The 19,606-nt window shown below is 42.8% G+C and overlaps 1 protein-coding gene across 17 annotated transcripts in view; it reads left to right on the plus strand.

The window, feature by feature from the left end:
- Positions 1-19,606, plus strand: part of epb41a (erythrocyte membrane protein band 4.1a) — a 213,375-nt gene that overhangs the window by 115,413 nt on the left and 78,356 nt on the right. For all 17 annotated transcript variants that reach the window (XM_043717312.1, XM_043717315.1, XM_043717314.1 and 14 more), the window contains 2 exons: positions 17,048-17,090; positions 19,401-19,476. In XM_043717312.1, the coding sequence (XP_043573247.1) occupies positions 17,048-17,090; positions 19,401-19,476 (119 nt within the window). The remainder of the gene's footprint in view (positions 1-17,047; positions 17,091-19,400; positions 19,477-19,606) is intronic.

Consider the following 19,606-nt stretch of genomic DNA (forward strand, 5'->3'; position numbering starts at 1 on the left):
TTTCGGGCATAAGCCCTTCTTCAGGAATGAGGAAAGTGTGTCCAGCAGGCTAAGATAAAAGGTAGGGAGGAGGGACTTGGGGGAGGGGCTTTGGAAATGCGATAGGTGGAGGGAGGTCAAGGTGAGGGTGATAGGCCGGAGTGGGGTGGGGGCGGAGAGGTCAGGAAGAAGATTGCAGGTAAGGAAGGCGGTGCTGAGACATGGTGGGGGGAGGGGAAATGAGGAAACTGGAGAAGTCTGAGTTCAATTCAGTTTCCTCATTTCCCCTCCCCCCACCTTGTCTCAGTCAAATCCCTCGAACTCAGCACCGCCTTCCTAATCTGCAATCTTCTTCCTGACCTCTCCGCCCCCAACCCACTCCAGCCTATCACCCTCACCTTGACCTCCCTCCACCTATCGCATTTCCAAAGCCCCTCCCCAAGTCCCTCCTCCCTACCTTTTATCTTAGCCTGCTGGACACACTTTCCTCATTCCTGAAGAAGGGCTTATGCCCGAAACGTCGATTCTCCTGTTCCTTGGATGCTGCCTGACCTGCTGCGCTTTTCCAGCAACGCATTTTCAGCTCTGATCTCCAGCATCTGCAGTCCTCACTTTCACCTATAACAGCTGAGCCAACATACATATGCACGTGCATTTGCAGCAGGAGTCACTGAACGTTTATTGTGTATGAATAGCAGACGCAGGTTGTACGAAATTGTCATCTGATCTTAAGATTTTTATTTTTGTTTTAAACAGCAATTATGATGTTAGTTTTAGCAGTAGTCTTCAAATGTAAAGTTAAATCTTGCATTTCATTTCTCCTAAAACTTAACTGGTATTTACTAAATTTTAGTTTAAAAGAAGTCTTTTTCAAGCTTGTCTTTCTTCATTGTCTCAACAATGCTTTTAGAATTTGTATTTGGAAACAAATGCGTTGCGTAGAAGTATTTTAGCAGTGTATCAGTATTTTCACTTTGCAGTTTTTGAACATTCTAATAGTATCCTGTATTAATGGTTTTCATGTATTTGCACATGGTGCAAGTTACAGACCAAAATGGGCATATTATAGAACATAGAACAATATAGCACAGACCAGGCCCTTCAGCCCTCGATGTTACGCTGACCTGTGAACTAATCTAAGCCCATCCCCCTACACTATACCATTGTCATCCATATGCTTATCCAAGGACTTCTTAAATGCTCCTAATGTGGCTGAGTTAATTACATTGGCAGGCAGGGTATTCCACACCCATACCACACTCTGAGTAAAGAACCTGCCTCTAACATCTGTCTCAAATAGATCACCCCTCAATTTGCAGCTATGTCCTCCCTGTACAAGCCAACATCATCATCCTACGAAAAAGACTCACTCTATCCACCCTATCTAATCCTCTGATCATCTTGTATGTCTCTATTAAATCCCCTGTTAGCCTTCTTCTCTTTAAGGAGAACAGGCCCACGTCCGACAGCCTTTCCTCGTTAGACCTTCCATCCAGATCAGGCTACATCCTAGTAAATCTCCTCCTCGTCTTTTCCAGTGCTTCCACATCCTTCCTGTAATGGGGTGACCAGAACTGTACACTATTTTCCAAGTGAGGCCGCACTAGCGTTTTCCACAGTTGCAGCATAATATCACTGCTCCGGAACTCAATCCCTCTACCAGTAAAACCTAACACACCGTATGCTTTCTTAACAGCATTATCAACCTGGGTGGTAACTTTCAGGGATCTATGTAAATGGATTCCAAGATCCACACTACCAAGAGTCTTTGCATTGACCCAGTATTCTTGCCAAAGTGAATTACCTCAAATGTATCTGCGTTGAACTCCATTTGCCATTTCTCAGCCCAATTCTGCAGTTTATCCAAGTTCCCTGCAACATTCTTCCACACTGTCTACCACTCCACTGACTTTAGTGTTATCTGAAAACTTACTAACCCGTCCACCTATGCCTGTGTCCAAGTCATTTATAAAAATGACAAACAACAGTGGTCCCAAAACAGATCCTTGTGGCGCACCACAATTAAGCAGACTCCAAGCTGAATATTTTCCATCAACCACCATTGCCTTTTAGAAAGCCAGTTTCTAACCCAAACTGCTAAATCATCTTCAATCCCATGCCTCCACATTTTCTCCAAAAGCCTACCATCTGGAACTTTATCAAAGGATTTACTGAAGTCCATATACACCACATCAACTGCCCTACCCTCATCCACATGCTTGGTCACATTCAATGAGATTTGTGAGACACGACCTGCCCTTGATGAAACCATGTTGATTATCTCCAATCAAATTGTTGCTTGCTAGATTATTATAAATCCAATCTCTTATAATCCTTTCCAAAACTTTTCCTACAACTGACTTAAGGCTCTCTGGTCTATAATTACCTGGGTCTTCTCTACTGCCCTTCTTGAACAAGGGTACAACATTTGCAATCCTCTCGTCCTCTTGTACTAAATCTGTAGACAATGACGACTCAAAGGTCAAGGCCAAAGACTCTGCTATCTTTTTCTTAGCTTCCCAGAGAATCCTCTGATATATCCCCAGCCCAGGGGACTTATCTACTTTCACACCTTCTAGAATTGATAACACCTCCTCCTTGCTAACCTCAATCCTTTCTAGTCTAATAGCCTGTATCTCCGTCTTCTCCTCTACAATATTCTCCTTTTTCTGAGTGAAAACAGATGAGAAATATTCGTTTAGCACCTCTGATCTCCACAGGATCCACACACAATTTCCCACTTCTGTCTTTGACTGGCCCTATTCCTACCCTAGTCATCTTTTTATTCCTCACATACCTACAGAAAGCTTTAGGGTTCTCCTTTATTCTACCTGCTAAAGACTGCTCATGTCTCCTCCTTGTTCTTCTTAACTCTTCTCTTTAAATCCTTCCTAGCTAATCTTTAACTGTCCATCGCCTCATCTCAACCATCTCATCTCAACGTCACATAAGCCTCTCTCTTCCGCTTAACAAGAGATGCAATTTCTTTAGTAAACCATGGTTCCCTTACCTTATCACTTCTTCCCTGCCCGACAGGGACATGTCAATCAAGGACATGCAAATATCTGTTCCTTAAACCAGCTCCACATTTTGATTGTCCCCATCCCCTGCATTTTGCTGCCCCATTCTATGCCTCCTAATTCTTGCCTAATCGCATTATAATTGCCCTTTCCCCCATCAAAAACTCTTGACCTGTGGCATGTACCTATCCCTTTCCATCACTAAGCTAAACGTAACCGAATTATGGTCACTCTCTTCAATGTGCTCACCTACCACTAAATCAAAACCTGGCCTGGTTCATTACCAAGTACCAGATCCAGTGTGGTCTCCCCTCTTGTCGGTCCTTCAACAGACTGTGTCAGGAAACCCTCCTGCATACATTGGACAAAACTCATCCATCCGACATACTAGAGTTATAGCATTTCCGGTCAGTGTTGGGGAAGTTAAAGTCCCCCATAATGACCACACTGTTCCTTTCACCCCTGCCCAAAATCGATTTGCCAATCCTCTCTTCCACATCCCTGGAACTTTGCGGAGACCAATAAAAAACTCCCAGCAGTGTGACCTCTCCTCTCCTGTTTCTGACCTCTCCTCCCCTGTTTCTAACCTCAACCCATATTACCCCAGTAGACGAGTCCTTGTCAAAAGTTCTTTCAGCCACCGTTATACTGTTCTTGACTAGCAAAGCCACACCTCCCCCTCTTTTACCACTTTCCCTGATCTTAATGAAAGATCTAAACCCTGGAACCTGCAACATCCATTCCTGATCCTGCTCTATCCATGTCTCCGGAAATGGACACAACATTGAAGTCCCTCGTACCTATCCATGCTGCAGGCTCGTTTACCTTATTCAGGATACACCTGGCGTTGGAGTAGACACATGTCAAACAGCTTGCTGTCTGCTAACACACTCCTGTGACCGTGAAATCCTGTGCATGTCCTCCCTACTCACATCCTTCTGTGCACTGGAACTACACCTCAGGTTCCCATTATTGCTTTAAATGCTTTTGCACTCTCCAGAGAATACAAGGACTGAATATGGGACACAGATTCGTGTTTGGAAGTTATACATTTGCATTCAACTTCTTTCTTGCTGTAAGAAGAAATATTCACTTAATGGATTGCACAGAATTTATGTATCCAGTCAATCTTTTGCATATAATGTAGATTATAAATCGCTTGAAATATATAAGCAAATGTGATTTTGCATTAGTTAAGTTAACAGTATTGAGAAGGGTTTAGTGTAGTTCAAAACATTTTAATTGAACAGATCTCAAATTTGTTCATCCACCCGAAGTAGCAGGACCCATTAGTTGAAAGTGATTTCACTGAAAAGCTGAAACCATGCTGTGTGTAGCCTTAATGATGTACGTTTTTCCCACAGCATCAAACTAGTTTAAAAATAACGAGAGCCCTTCAGAAGGGATTTACTTTAGAAACAGCAGATTTTAAGGTTGAGTTTAATTTTTGGTTTATCAGATGGGTAAGGGTAAAAGAGCTATCAATTACTAAACACTTCACATTGTTTCTAGCATTAGACAGCGGAATGTGATCTGAATAGTTGAGTGCATCCATAATCTATTTTTGTCATAAGTAGAATGTTTCTGTTGTGTTTCCTGATTTAACTTGTTTCTATTTGAATTAATTTCCTCTATTGAATAAAGTTAGTGTAAAAAAACACTTCCTTGATTAAAGTGAGAGGCCATGGTTCCTCAAAAGCAAGTGCAACTGATAGGATATTGATCTAACTGTTATCCATATCATAAAGCATTCATATAATTTAATAGCAGAAAGATAAAAGATTCCACTCTGAAAGTAAACAATTCCTATTTATTCAGCACCTTCAATATTATGAAACATCCTAAGGCACCTCAGGAGTATGATCAAACAAAACCTGGCATCGTGACTCATAATGTGATAATTGACCAAGCTTTTGGTGATTTGATCTAAGCTTCAAAAAAATCATACCTTTTAAAGTACATAAGGAAGATAGAGAGGTGTAAGGAAAGAATTGTAGAGCTTAGAGCCAGGACATTCGAAAGTGTGGCCACCATTGAGCAATTATAATTGTGGAAAATCAAGAGGCATTAGAGGAGTACAAATATCTCAGGAGGAGCTTATAGAGATGTGGAAGGATTTGAAAAGAGGATGAAAATTTTGAAGTTAAGTCATTGCTTGACCAGGAACCATTATAGGTCAACAAAAACAGGTGACTGGGGAATAGTACTTGCTTCAAATTAAGATTGCCGTGTCCCTGATAGGAAGAGTGTGCTGGAAGTAAAGTCCTACTATTCTATGTGTCATTGCACATGTGAAATATGACCATTTTAATCACTAGGATGGTTGATCTACCTGATTGTGACGACTATTCAAGTTTTTTAAAAAAACTTACATTCTGTCTCATAAATGAACAAGCAAGCAAAACATTTATTATAACAAACTTATACTCTAAGATGTCGAAAGGACAACTGATTAATTATTAAAAAGCAAAGTTAAATGATACGCCTGGTTAAATTCAAAGACATAATATAATATTTAATATATATATATACCCACACACATTTATTCACAAATTAGAATGGAAAAGACAGACCAGCCAAATGGTTTTTAGGAGTATCGTGGATGGGCAGTTTTGCCTAAAATAAACAACTTAAATGAATACAAAGAGTGACACAATGGCTAGTTGGTTCCTGCTGCCTCACAGTGCCAGGAACCCAGGATCTATTCCAACAAGGGTGACTCCGTGTGGGTTAGTTGATTTGGCTATGCTAGATTGCCCCATGGTGTCCAAGGATATGCAGGCTAGGTGGATTAACCATTATAAATGTGTTGTTATGCGAATAGGGTAGTGGACTGGGTCTGAGTGGAATGCTGTTCAGAGGGTCAGTGCAGACTCCATGGCCTCTTTCCACACTGTAAGGATTCTGTGGATTGAAAGTCCAAAGCACAAGAGGAAATTAGATGACCTTGTTTTTGGTAATTAAATCATGTTGTCAACTACAGCAGACTTTAATTTAATGACTAGTCACTTGGACTTGGACCTTGCTTGAGTTGCCAGTTTTTGTCTTTTAGAGACTTTCAGGTGATTTCTTTTTCACACTCTGGTAGGAGAAGGTTATCTGGTTTATTTGCAGGCTTTTGGATGTTCAGGTCCATCTCCTCTCAGCTCATTCCATGAAAATCTGGTAGTTAAAACCAATCCTAAAACTGTTTCTGTAGTTTTTCTTTTACTTGGTGCCAGCTAGTCTCTCAGAAGTATCAAATCCAGCTTCTTTCAAAAGTTACATGCTCGTGTGTAACCAATGAGTAAACATCTCACAACTCCACTTTTTGTTTTGGGTTATAAAAGAAAAACTAATAATCCAAACTTTTCTAATTTATATTTCACATTACATGTGTAGATCTTACAAGAAATAGGCAGCAGAGTTTCAGATGATCGCAAGTTTTATGGAGGACACAATATGAGACACCATTTAGGATTGCATTGGAATAGTTGAGTTTATATATAATGATAAAGGTATGAGTGAGTGTTTCAGGAATAGATGAACTGAGGCAGGTGAAGAGGAGTGATGTTACACAGATGGAAATAGTCTTATTGATCGCATGGATATGAGGTTGGAAGATCATTTTGGGATCAATGTGACACCCAAGATCAAAAACAGACTGGCTTAATCTCAGAATATTTGTAGGGAGAATCGTAAAATTGGGAGTTATAAAATGAAGCTTCAAATTGAGTTGAAAATAATGGCTTTACTCCTCCAAGTATTTATTTGGGTGAAATTTCAACTATTCAATTCCTGGATAAATCATAAGACGACATCACAAATAAGGCAAAGTCACCATAGTCGTACTGGATGATACAACTGCTCATTCATTAAAGAGAGATGACTGGTGGTATTTTAATCTGGGAGTCGGCATGCCTGAGGTGAGGGGAGAGATTGAGAAGGAGAGTCTTTCGTGGTAATGATAGCCATGTGGGAATTGAACCTGCAGTTTACACCAGCTGTCCAGCCAACTGAGCTTAACTGACCCCTATACGGAAGAACATATTTGTATTGTAAGCAGTTCTGATTTTTGGGATGAATGTATCTTATGAGGAAAGGTTGGGCCCATACTCATTGATGTTGAGAAGAATGAATGGTGATCTTATTAAAGCATAAGATTCTGAGGGGACCTTAATGGAGTAGAAGTTGAGAGCATTTTTCCTCTCATTGGGAATTTAAAGATGGGAGGGCTCAGTTTAAAGATAAAGGACTTCCACTTAAGACTGATTTGAGGAGGTATCTTGTCTCTGAGGATCATTAATCTTTGGAATTGTTTTCCACAGATTAGTGGAGGCTGGATCTTTGAATCTATTCAGGCTTATCACTAATCTACGCCACATTTTTTTTTTCTCTTTCAACTTAATGCTAGTGTTTACTTCCCTAGTTGGCCATGTTTATCTTATCCCCTTCCTAGAATCCTTATTTATCACTGGGATATATCATTGCTGTGAATCTCTTTCTATTTTCTTAAACATCCTTCATTTTTCCTCCACCATCTTTACTGCTAAATTCATTTCTCAGCCCAGTCCAGCTAGGTCTGTCCTCTCTTCATTTGTAATTTTGGTTGTTTCTGACCCATATTCCTTCACCTCAAACAGTGTTAATTTCTACCGTATAAGTTCATAAGATATAGGAGCAGAATTAGGCCATTTATCTCATCGGGTCTGCTCCACCATTCAATCACGGCTGACGTGCTCCTCATTGCTATTTTCCTGCTTTCTCTCCATTTCCCTTCAACCCATTACCAATTAAAAATCTGTCTAACTCACTGTCTCAGCAGCCCCTGCACTTTGGGGTAGCGGATTCCACAGATTCCCAACCCTTTGGGAGAGGGTCCATTTCTCGGTTAGAGTGGTGCTGGAAAAGCACAGCAGTTCAGGCAGCATCCGAGGAGCAGGAAAATCGGTAGTTTCTCTTCAACCCTGTTTTAAATTTACAACACCTTATCGTAGGACTATGACCTCTCCTAGAATGCCCCACAAGAGGAAGCATTCGCCCCATGTCTATTTTATCCATACCTTTTATTATTTTGAGTATCTCAATATGATCTCCCCTCACTCTCCTAAATTCCAGAGAGTACAGGCCTAAACTGTTCAATCTCTCTTCATATGACAAACCCCTCATCTCTGGGATTGATCTAGTGAACTTCCTCTGAACTGCCTCCAATGCCATTATATTTTTTCTCAAATAAGGGGACCAACACTGTGCAGAATACTCCAGGACCGGTCTCACCAATACCTTGTATAGTTGCAACAATACGTTCTTACCTTTTTATTCTATTCCCTTAGCTATGAAAGCCAACATTACATTCTCTTTCTTTATTATCTGCTGTACTTGTATGCTAGTTTTCTGTGACTCATGAGCGCATACACCTAGTTCCCACTGCACCACAGCACACTGAAGTATCGCCCCATTAAGATAATGGGTCGCCTTCCCATTTGTTCGACCCAAATGCATGATCTTGCACTTATCCATGTTAAACACAACCTACCACATTTTGACCCTCTCTCCTAACCTAAGTATATATCCATTTGTAAGGTTCTTATTTCCTCATTGCAATTTACCGTCCGACCTATTTTTGTGTAGTCCACAAATTTGGTTATAGAGCCTACTATCTCTGTACCCAAGTCATTAATGTAGATTGTAAATAGCTGGGATCCAAGGACCGAACCCTATGGCACTCCAGCAGTTACATCTTACCATCCAGAAAGATAAGTATTTATCCTGACTCTATCTTCTGTCCATCAACCAGTAATCCAGCCAGACTAATAAATTACCCTAATCCCATATGATCCAACCTTGTGAATTAACCTTTTCTGCAGCACCTCATCAAACTCCTTCCGGAAGTCCAGATGAATTACATTCACAGCATCCCTGTTATCCACTTTGCTTGTTACTTCTTTGAAGAATTCGAGCAAATTAGTCAAACATAATTTACCCTTCATAAAACCATGCTGACTCTGATGGATAGTGTTTTGACTTTCCAAATGTCCTGATATTGCTTCCTTGATAATTGATTCTAACACTTTTCCAACAGCATATGTTAAACTATTATAATCACTGTTCCCTAGGGGATCTTTTACTCTGATATTAATTATTAAATTGTCTCATTATACATCACTAGATCTAGAATAGCCTGATTCCTGTTTGGACCCACAGCATATTGTTGTAGAAAACGAAGAACAGATATTGATAAGGAAACAAAAAGCTTTATATCTGGAGGAAAAGAAAAGTATAAATTTTAGGACTGATACTACAGTCGGTTCTGATATAACATGATAGTTCCGTTCTCGTGTTATAAGTAAATTGCGCAGTAGCCGTGCCATATAAACTAATGGGGCCAGAATCGCATTATAGTCAATGCGGGTAAGGAAAGTTTGCGTTCTACAGATAACAGTTTAAATTGTTCAATCGCGTTAAAGCCAATTCATGTTGAAGAAATGCACGTTATAGTGGAACCGACTGTACTTCGGTGAATTTCTTGAAAATGTAGATGCTAATTTGCTCAACTAAAGAATGACTTTGCTGTAATAGTGATTTCTACATCCTCGGAACATTTATAAAGTCTGTTATAGCTGGGAAATTACTTCTGGAGTTTTGTCATTGTTGTAATGTAGGTAAACATGGCTGTCCGTTTTATTTGGAGCAAGATCCCACAAGCAACAATTAGATAAATAACCAGATTATCTGTTTTGATGTTTTTTGTTTTGACATTTGAAAAAATCCTGCCTTTTTTGAATAATGCCCTGGACTATCCAGAGGACAGTTGAAATTGTTTAGATGTTTCAAAAGGTATTGGTGGTGGGGGGGGGGGGTGGCATTGCTAATCAGAGATAGTATCATATGCTGCAGAAAGAGAGGTCATTGAGAAGGGTTTGTCTACAGAGTCAGCATAGGTGGAAGTCAGAAACAGGAAAGGAGCAATCACTTTATTAGGAGTTTTCTACCAGCTCCCCAGTAACAATAGAGGCAAAGAGGAGCAGATTGGGATGCCATATTGGATTTTGGACAGATGCAGGCATAACAGAGTTGTTGTCATGGGTGACCTTAATTTCCCAAATATTGATTCGAGCCTCCTTAGTTCAAATAGTTTGGATGGAGCAGTTTTTGTCAGGTGTGTCCAGGAAGGGTCATGATGTAATATGTAGATAGGCCAACTGGAGGGGAGGCCATTTTGGATTTGGTGCTGAGCAATGAACCATGTCAGGTGTCAGATCTGTCAGTGGGAGAGCATTTCGGAGGGAGTGATCTCAATTCCCTGACCTTTACTATACTCATGGAGAGGGACAGGAGCAGATGGTATGGGGGAAAGTATTTAATTGGGGGAGGTGGGAATTACAATGCTGTTAGGCAGGAACTGGGGTGCCTAAATTGGGAACAGACGATCTCAGGGAAATGCATGACAGAAATCTGGAGGTTGTTTAGGAAGCAATTGCTGATGGTGCTGGACAGGTTTGTCCCACTGAGGCAAGGAAAGGATGGTAGTTTGAAAGAACCTTGGGTGACAAGGGATGTGGAACATCTAGTCAAGAGGAAGAAGGAAGCTTACTTAAGGTAGAGGAGGCAAGGATCAGACAGGGCTTTAGAGGGTTACAAGGTAGTCAGGAAGGAACTGAAGAATGGACTTAGGAAAGCTAGAAGGGGGCATGTAAAAGCTTTAGCAGGTAGGATTAAGGAAAACAGGTAGGATTAAGTGGGCAGGCACGGTGGCACAGTGGTTAGCACTGCTGCCTCACAGCGCCTGAGACCCGGGTTCAATTCCCGCCTCAGGCGACTGACTGTGTGGAGTTTGCACGTTCTCCCCGTGTCTGCGTGGGTTTCCTCTGGGTGCTCCAGTTTCCTCCCACAGTCCAAAGATGTGCAGGTTAGGTGAATTGGCCATGCTAAATTGCCCGTAGTGTTAGGTAAGGGGTAAATTTAGGGGCATGGGTGGGTTGCGCTTCGGCGGGTCGGTGTGGACTTGTTGGGCCGAAGGGCCTGTTTCCACGCTGTAATGTAATGTAATCTAATGTAAAACTTTAAGGCATTCTACACTTAGGTAAGGAACAAGAGGATGGCCAGAGTGAGGGTAGGGAAGATCAGAAATTGTGCAGGGAACTTGTGCCTGCAGTCAGAGGAAGTAGAGCATGCCCTTAATGAATACTTTGGTTCTGTATTCACTACTGAGAGGCCCCTTGACATTTCTGAGGGCACCGTGAAACAGGTTGATGTTAGGAAGGAGGATGTGCTGAAGATATTGAAAAACATAAGGATAGATAAATCCCCTGAGCCAGTCAGGTTATACCCGAGGTTATTATGGGAAGTGAGGGAAGAGACTGCTGTGCCTTTGGCAATGATCTTTGCGTCCTCATTGTCCACTGGAGTAATGCCAAATGATTAGAGGGTGACAAATGTTATTCCCTTGTTTGAGAAAGAGACTAGGGATAATCCTAGGATTACAGACCAGTCGTCTTACTTCAGTGATGGGCAAAGTATTGGAGAGGATTCTGAGAAACAGCATTTATGATTACTTGGAAAACCGTAGTATGATTCAAGATAGTCAGTATGGTTTTGTGAGGAGCAGGTCATGCCTCACGAGCCTTGTTGAATTCTTTGAGGATATGACAAAACACATTGAATGTAGAGAAGTGAATATGGTGTATGTGGATGTCAGCAAGGTGTTTGATAAGGTTTCCTCTGGTAGGCTCATTCAGAAAATAAAGACGCATGGAATACAGGTAAACCTAGCTGTCTGGATGCAGAATTGGCTGGCCCATGGAAGACAGAGGATGATGGTAGTTGGAAAGCATTCAGCCTGGAGCTCTGTGACCAGTGGTGTTCTGCAGCGGTCAGTCCTGAGACCTCTGCTGTTTGAGATTTTTATAAATGACTTGGATAAGGAAGTGGAAGGGTTGGTTAGTAAGTTTGCCGATGACCCGAAGGTTGGTGGAGATGTGGATAGTGTGGAAGGCTGTTGTAGGTTGCATTGGGACAGGATGCAGAACTGGGCTGAGAAGTGGCAGATGGAGTTCAACCTGAACAGTGTGAAATGATTCACTTGGAAGGTTTAATTTGAATGCAGAATACAGGGTTCCAGGCAGGACTCTTCGCAGTGTGGAGGAACCAGCCCCACCACCCCGTCGCTGAACACTTCAACTCCCCCTCCCACTCCGTCAAGGACATGCAGGTCCTGGGCCGCCTTCACCACCAAACCATTATCACCTCCTGGAGGAGGAATGCCTCCTATTCTGCCTTGGGACCCTGCAACCATGTGAGATAAATGTGGACTTCAACAGCTTTCTCATTTCCTCTCCCCATATTATCCCAGTCCCAAGCCTCCAACTCAGCACCACCCTCTGGACCTGTCCATTCACTACCCCGCCCCCTCCCCCCCCCGACCTATCACCTTCTCCCTCACCTTCATCCACTTATCACTTTCAGAGCTACCTTCCCCCAAACCCCACGTCCTTCCCTTTTATCTCTCAGCCCGACCCACAAGTCCCATCACTGATGAAGGGCTTATGCCCGAAACGTCGATTCTCCTGCTCCTCTGATGCTGCTTGACCTGTGTGCTTTTCCAGCATCATGCTCTCAACTCTGATCTCCAGCATTTGCAGTCCTCACTTTCTCCTAGTTGATTTTAACCTTACTGCAAAGCCTCTTCCAAGGATGCCTACCTGGAAGAAATTCTCCTCCTATCTCTGCAAAGATCTGAGAGTCCCTCTCTCACTGTAACCCCCTGCAATTCCTCTCCTCTGGCTCTTCAGCCACGTCCTCAAGCAGATTCGCTACCACAGCCACATCTCCTTATTCAGTGCCTGCCTACAGAACCATCTGATTCTACACGGACTCCAGACCACATTCAGACCAACCCAGTTTGGACCTGAACAGGATACCCAGTACACACTACGAATTCAAAAGCTTCAACAACGATTCTCTTTCCGGATCCTCCGCTCCACGCTATCAGCCATGCGCCGTCATCTATTCTACCTGCAGTCAGTCCTGCTCCAGCTCAGAGCCACACTTTCCCAAACCTGCAAAGGACCTCTGCATTTCCACATTCTTAGAAGGATACATGTGTTCAACAAATGATTTTTCACTAACGCATTAGACATGAAAGAATGTAAGTTAAACAAACTTTCAAGTATTTCCCTCAATACACTGGTTTCTTCGAACCTTCTAGAACCTTCTCCCAATCTCTGGAACCATCCAGGTGCCATTAGCCACGCAGCCACTCCTTCCATGAGCGCTGGGGCAATCGATGCCGTCACTTCCGCCCCAATGCTGCTGCATGGCCCGCAGCCACTGCCAACCACACCACCTCCGAGGTCGCTGTCTATCCAACCCCCTCCATGACTGCCAAGAAGACTACCGTTACAGGATCCACTGACACTGCTAGATTCACCAGCACAGACGTGATACCTACCTTGCACGTCACTTTTGCCCCTGTAGTTGCTGCCGCGGCAGCCACTTCCACCTCACTGGAACTCTCTATTGTCAACGCCACTTAAGCCCCCGTGAACATAGCCATAAGCACCACTTCCGCCCCCTTAGTGTGCGTCACTTCCGTTGGTGACGTCACTACTGACCCTATAACCATGCCCACTCAAGCAATTGTCTCCGCTTCAGTCCCACTCCAGGTCCTAGCTTCCATCCCTGCCATGTCTTCACCATTCCCCAGATCTCCCCCTCATTGAGGTCGAACGTTTAGTCTTCAGTAAAGAACTCACCTATATCCCTGTATGGTCCCAGATTGATGAGTGCAACCTTAAACATTTTTTTTGCCTCCTGCGCCTCCATGCCTAATTTTTCAACCAAGACAACCGTCCACCCACTGAGGACCCCTTCTCCAGCCTCCAACACACCCCAACCACCTGGATGCCCATGCTGGCCTGTTAACAGCCCTTGACCTCTACATTTCAAACTGCCGCCATGACAATGACCGCCTCAACTTGTCCATCCCCCTCACCCTCTTCAACCTTCCGCACTCACAACGCGCAGCCCTCCACTCCCTCTACTCACCATCAAGCCTGCAGACAGGGGGCAGTGGGGGGGGGGGGGGGGGGGGGGGGGGGGGGGGGGGGGGGGTGATGCAGTAATAGTGTGGCGCACTGACCTTTACACTGCTGATGTCAGGCGCCAACTCGGAGACACCTCATCCTACTGCCCCCTTGATCATGACGTCACCTCCCATCGCCGAACCATTATCTCCCAGACCATACACAATCTCATCACGTCTGGGGATCTCGCATCCACAGCCTCCAACCTCATTGTCCGGGAACCCTGCACTGCCCGATTCTACCTCCTTCCTAAGATTCACAAACCTGACTGCCCCGGTTGACACATTGTCTCAGCCTGTGCCTCTCCACCGAACTCCCCTCTTCCTACCTCGACACTGTCCTGTCCCTCTTAGTCCAGGAACTCCCCACCTATGTTTGTGATACCATCCATGCCCTTCACCACCTCCAAGCTTTTCATTTCCCCGGCCCCCAATGCCTCATCTTCACCACGGATATCCAATCCATGTACACATCAATCCACCATGATGAAGGTCTCCAAGCCTTTCTTCCTCTCATGCTGTCCCAACCAGTACCTTTCCACCAACATTCTCATCAACCTGGCAGAACTGGTCCCCACCCTCAACAACTTCTCTTTCCAATCCTCCCATTTCTTCCAAACGTGCACCTGCAAGGGACCCAGCCATATCTACCTGTTTGTTGGATAAGAGGAACAGTCCATCTTCTGCAGTTACACCGGAACAACCCCCACTTGTTCCTCCTGTACATTGATGACTGTATCGGCGCCACCTCGTGCTTCCATGAGGAGGTTGAACAGTTCATCAACTTTACTAACAGCTTCTTCCAACCCGACCTCAAATTCATCTGGACCATCTCGGAAACCTCCCTCCCCTTTCTGGACCTCTCCATCACTGTCTCTGGTGACCGACTAACCACAGACGTATACTACAAGCCCACCGACTCCCACAGCTACTAGACTCCCACCCTATCTCCTGTAAAAACACCATCCCTTATTCCCAATTCCTCTGCCGCATCTGTTCCCAGGATGATCAATTCCACCTCAAAGTCCCAGATGGCCTCTTCCATGATCACAACTTCACTTCCCACGTGGTTGACGACGCCCTCCAGCGTATCTCCACCACTTCACGAACCACCGCCCTTGAACCCCACCCATCCCAACCCAACAAGGACAGAACCTCCCCTGGTTCTCACCTTCCATCCCACAAAACTCCGCATAAAACGCATCATCCTCTGCCACCTCCAAATGGACTCCACCACCAGAAACATATATTTCCCTCCCCACCCCATCAGGGTTCCAAAAAGACCATTCCCTCTGCGACTCCCTCATCCGGCGCAACCCTCCACCAGCTCACACCCCACTCCTGACACCTTTCCCTGCCTCCGTAGGAAGTGCAAAACCTGTGCCCACACCACTCTCCTCACCTCCATCCAAGGCCCCAAGGAATCCTTCCACATCTGTCAGAAATTCACCTGTACCTCTACCAATGTCATCTTCTGCATCTGTTGCACCTGGTGTGGTCTCCTCCTTGTGTGAAGCCTTCTTGCGGATCATTTCAGAGAACATCCACCAACCCCACCGCCCCATGGCTGAACACTTCAACTCTACCTCCCACTCTGTCAAGGACATGCAGGTCCTGGGCCACCTCCACCGCCAAAACATTACCACCCGCCACCTGGAAAAGGAACGCCTCATATTCTGCCTTGGGACCCTGCAACCACACGGGATAAATGTGGATTTCAACAGCTTCCTCATTTCCCCATTTCCCACATTATCCCAGTACCATTCCTCCAACTTGGTGCCACCCTCTGGACCTGTCCATCACTCCCCTTCTAACCTATCACCTTCTCCCTTACCTTCATCCACCTAACGCTTTCTGAGCTATCTTCCCCCAAACCCCACCCCTCTCATTTATCTCAGGCCTGACCCACAAGCCTCATTCCTGATGCCCGAAACATCAATTCTCCTGCTCCTCAGATGCGACCTGATCTGCTGTGCTTTTCCAGCACCACACACTCGACTCTGATCTCCAGCATCTGCAGTCCTCACTTTCTCCTAGTGTGGAGGAACCAAGGGATCTTGGAGTCCATGTCCATAGATCCCTCCAAGTTGCCACCCAAGTTGATAGGTTGTTAAGAAAGCATATGGTGTGTTGGCTTTCACTAGAGGCGGATTGAGTTTTAAGAGCTGCGAAGTTATGCTGCAGCTTTATATAACCTTGGGTTTGACCACAATTGGAATATTGTGTTCAGTTCTCGTTGCCTCCATATAGAAACTATATGGAGAGAATTCAGAAGAGGTTTACCAGGATGCTGCCCGAACTGGAGAGCAGGTCTTATGAAGAAAAGCTGAGGGAGCTAGGGCTTTTCTCATTGGAGCGAAGAAGGATGAGAGATGACTTGACAGAAGTGTACAAGATGTTGAGAGGCATAGTGGATAGCCAGAGACTTTTTCCCAGGGCAGAAATGTCTATTACAAGGGGGCATAATTTTTTAAGGTAATTTAAGGAAGGTTTAGGGGAGATGTCAGAGGTTCTTTACACAGAGGTGGGTGCGTAGAATGCACTGCCAACAGTGGTCGTAGAGTCTGAAACATTCGGGACATTTAGCGATTCTTGAAAAGGCACATGGAAGATAGTACAATGAAGGGTATGTCGATTAGTCTAATCTTAGAGTCAGATAGAAGGCCAGCACCATGTCGGGAGCCCAAGGGCCTGTACTGTACTGTTCTGTATTGTATATTCCATGTTCAGTGAAGCTGGTTTTCAACTCTGTTTCTTGCTCCACTAATACTACCAGACCTGCTGAATTTCTCAGCACTTTGTTTTTATTTCAGATCTTGAATTTACCAAGTTTTATTGTATTTTGATAATGATAAAGAGATTTCCACTTGTGATTATTTTTGTGTCTTGTTCAGTAACGTATTTCTGTTCTGTTCAGAGATTCAGCATAGTGCACATTTTTACTTCTGTTTGACAAGTATTTAATGCAGCTTTCATTTTGTTTCAGAGTTGGTTAGATCTCACCAAAGAAATTAAGAAGCAGTTACAAGGTAAATTTATTTTTGTGTGTCATAAAGCTTAATTCATCCAAAACTATGGAACTAAACTACTCAGTAATAGGGGAGAAACAAACACTCCTTCCCAGCAGGATTCTTTTGTCTGATGTATTCTGAAACTTGAGCAGTCCTTTGCAGAAACCATTATAAAATCTAACCATCTAAATAATTTAAATTATACAGGCCCATGAAATATGTTTTATGTGAATTTGGTACAGGAATTATAATGATTACTTTCTACCTTTTTCTATCTTTGCATGGATTCTTCCAGATTGGTTTGTGTCAGGTTACTTAAAATGGAATGTTTCCTCACTGTGTATTTGTTTGTCCTTTGATTGCAACTTATATTGCTGTTCTCAGGTAAGGTTTATGTAACATTTAGCGTACTAGTTGTTGCAAGGGTTTATATCAACAGTTATCCATAATCGGAGTATTTTTTAATTGAATTGAACATAATCCTACTATATTAGCAATTGAAGAAGAATTCTAAATAATATCTTGTGGATAAAGAATTTATTATTACAACCCAAAATACAACAAACGTTTTAATAACCAGTACCTCTGGGGCAAGAAGTGTACCAGTTGATCAAATGTTCGGATTGATCAAGAGGTCCATATAATCTTTGTAAAAACACATACTAAGTTCTAGATAAGTAATACGGGGGGTGTACACATCACTGTTATACTTTATTTACATCATATATCAGTTAAATGAAAATGCAGTTTTGCTTTGAATAAAACATAGAGGCAGAGAGTCTTCTCACTTGCATCCTCAACTGACTATTCAAACATTGTGGAGATTGTGGTAGTACTGTAAACTTCCGATATTTCAGGTATATTAGTTTTGCTGGTTTATCGAGAATACTGGTTCATAAGGTGCCGGTTAAAATAAAGTTTGCTGTATTGTGTAAAATAATAAAAATGGAAACTCTTCATCTCCTGACTTTCAGAGGGAAAGAGAAGTTAAAAGTAATAAAGTAAATAGAGGTGTATGGTTATTTACCATTAAAATGCTTTCATAAAAGTAGTTTAACAGAGGGCAGATTTACAGAAACTAATATCCTTTAAATTATTTGAGACAAAGTCAGTGCTTTTTGCCCTAGTTAGAATTTGTATATTTCAATGTTCTATTTAGTTAATAGACTCCATATTGTGAATTGCTTAAGAAGAAATATAATAGAGAAGAAAATTTGCATTTCTAGCCCCCTTTTGTATCCCTGAAATGTCCCAAAGCACTTCACCTGCTGAAGTATTATTGATGTATATTTGCTGTTGAATTATGGGGAGCTTTTTTAGCATTAAATCTGTGATTAGCTAGGCTGTATCATTGTCAGAAGGTATAAAAACACTTTTTTTGGTGCTCTGAGGGTAATAGTTGGAAATTACACCCACATCAATAGATAACTGATCAGACTGTTGACAAGTAGCAAAGAAAAATTTTAAAGCTTTCATGTACATTTGAAGGGAAATGTCTGAGGAGGCAACTCCAAAGCATCCTGCATGTGTGGTGGTAAAGAACTACCCTTCAAACAATGCCTTATGATTGATGGCATCAGTTTTACCAGGTTTACAGAGATTTTAGTTTTTGCCTATAGTGCATTCTAAAGAAAATATAAGAAACGTTCCACATGCACTGCTTTAAGTATTTTCTTCATTACAGATGTTGTAGGTTGTTTGATTGCGACAATTTACTTTAAATCATTTTTGGGGTGAATAAAGGAGAAGAAAGCACCCAAGGGAGAAACAAATGATTTGAGTTTTAGATTGGGGTGATTAATCTAAACATTGCAAAATAGCATTTATCAAAACTAGCGTGCAGCTAATATCAGAAAAAATCCTTAAATTGGAAAAAACAGCGCTGCTGAGAGCAGTTTTTCAATTACAAAAGTGAATGTTTTCACCAAACTGTGCTCCATCAGTAACAATCAGGAATGTTCTGCACAGGGAGCAAATGAGTTGCATATGATCAGCCTGCCCTTTTAAGATCTGCACAGCTGTACATAGATGTTCAATGTACTGTACAGTGGGGCAACAAGCCAGCCTTGCATAGTAAACATAAGGTACAGCGGCGAGCATTGACTGAGACCTAACACTGGAACAGTCATGATCGTTTTCGGTACTTCTCTTCTTTCCCTGGACTAGAAGTTCTTTCTGCTGTCAAGAAAAGATCACTTAACCCATATAGTAACTTGGCCAGGTTTATCAAATAAAATATTTTTGATTACCATGCTTCTTTTTAGAATAAAATTTTAAATTCTATCCTAGGACACATGGAATGTATAATAACACATCTTTGTATTCCAGGTGGACCTTGGGATTTTACATTCAATGTGAAGTTTTATCCACCTGATCCTGCACAGTTGACCGAAGATATTACGAGGTAAAAAGTCTATTAAAACTCGTGTTATTAGTGGGAAATAAACCTTTAGTATATGCAGCCTCTAGTATGTTTTACTTTAAATTTTAGGATGAGATGCAGGGAATTACTCTCATTTAGTGGGTCTTGATTT

Source organism: Chiloscyllium plagiosum, chromosome 27, assembly GCF_004010195.1.
Source record: "Chiloscyllium plagiosum isolate BGI_BamShark_2017 chromosome 27, ASM401019v2, whole genome shotgun sequence".
In the NCBI taxonomy this organism is placed as follows: Eukaryota; Metazoa; Chordata; class Chondrichthyes; order Orectolobiformes; family Hemiscylliidae; genus Chiloscyllium; species Chiloscyllium plagiosum.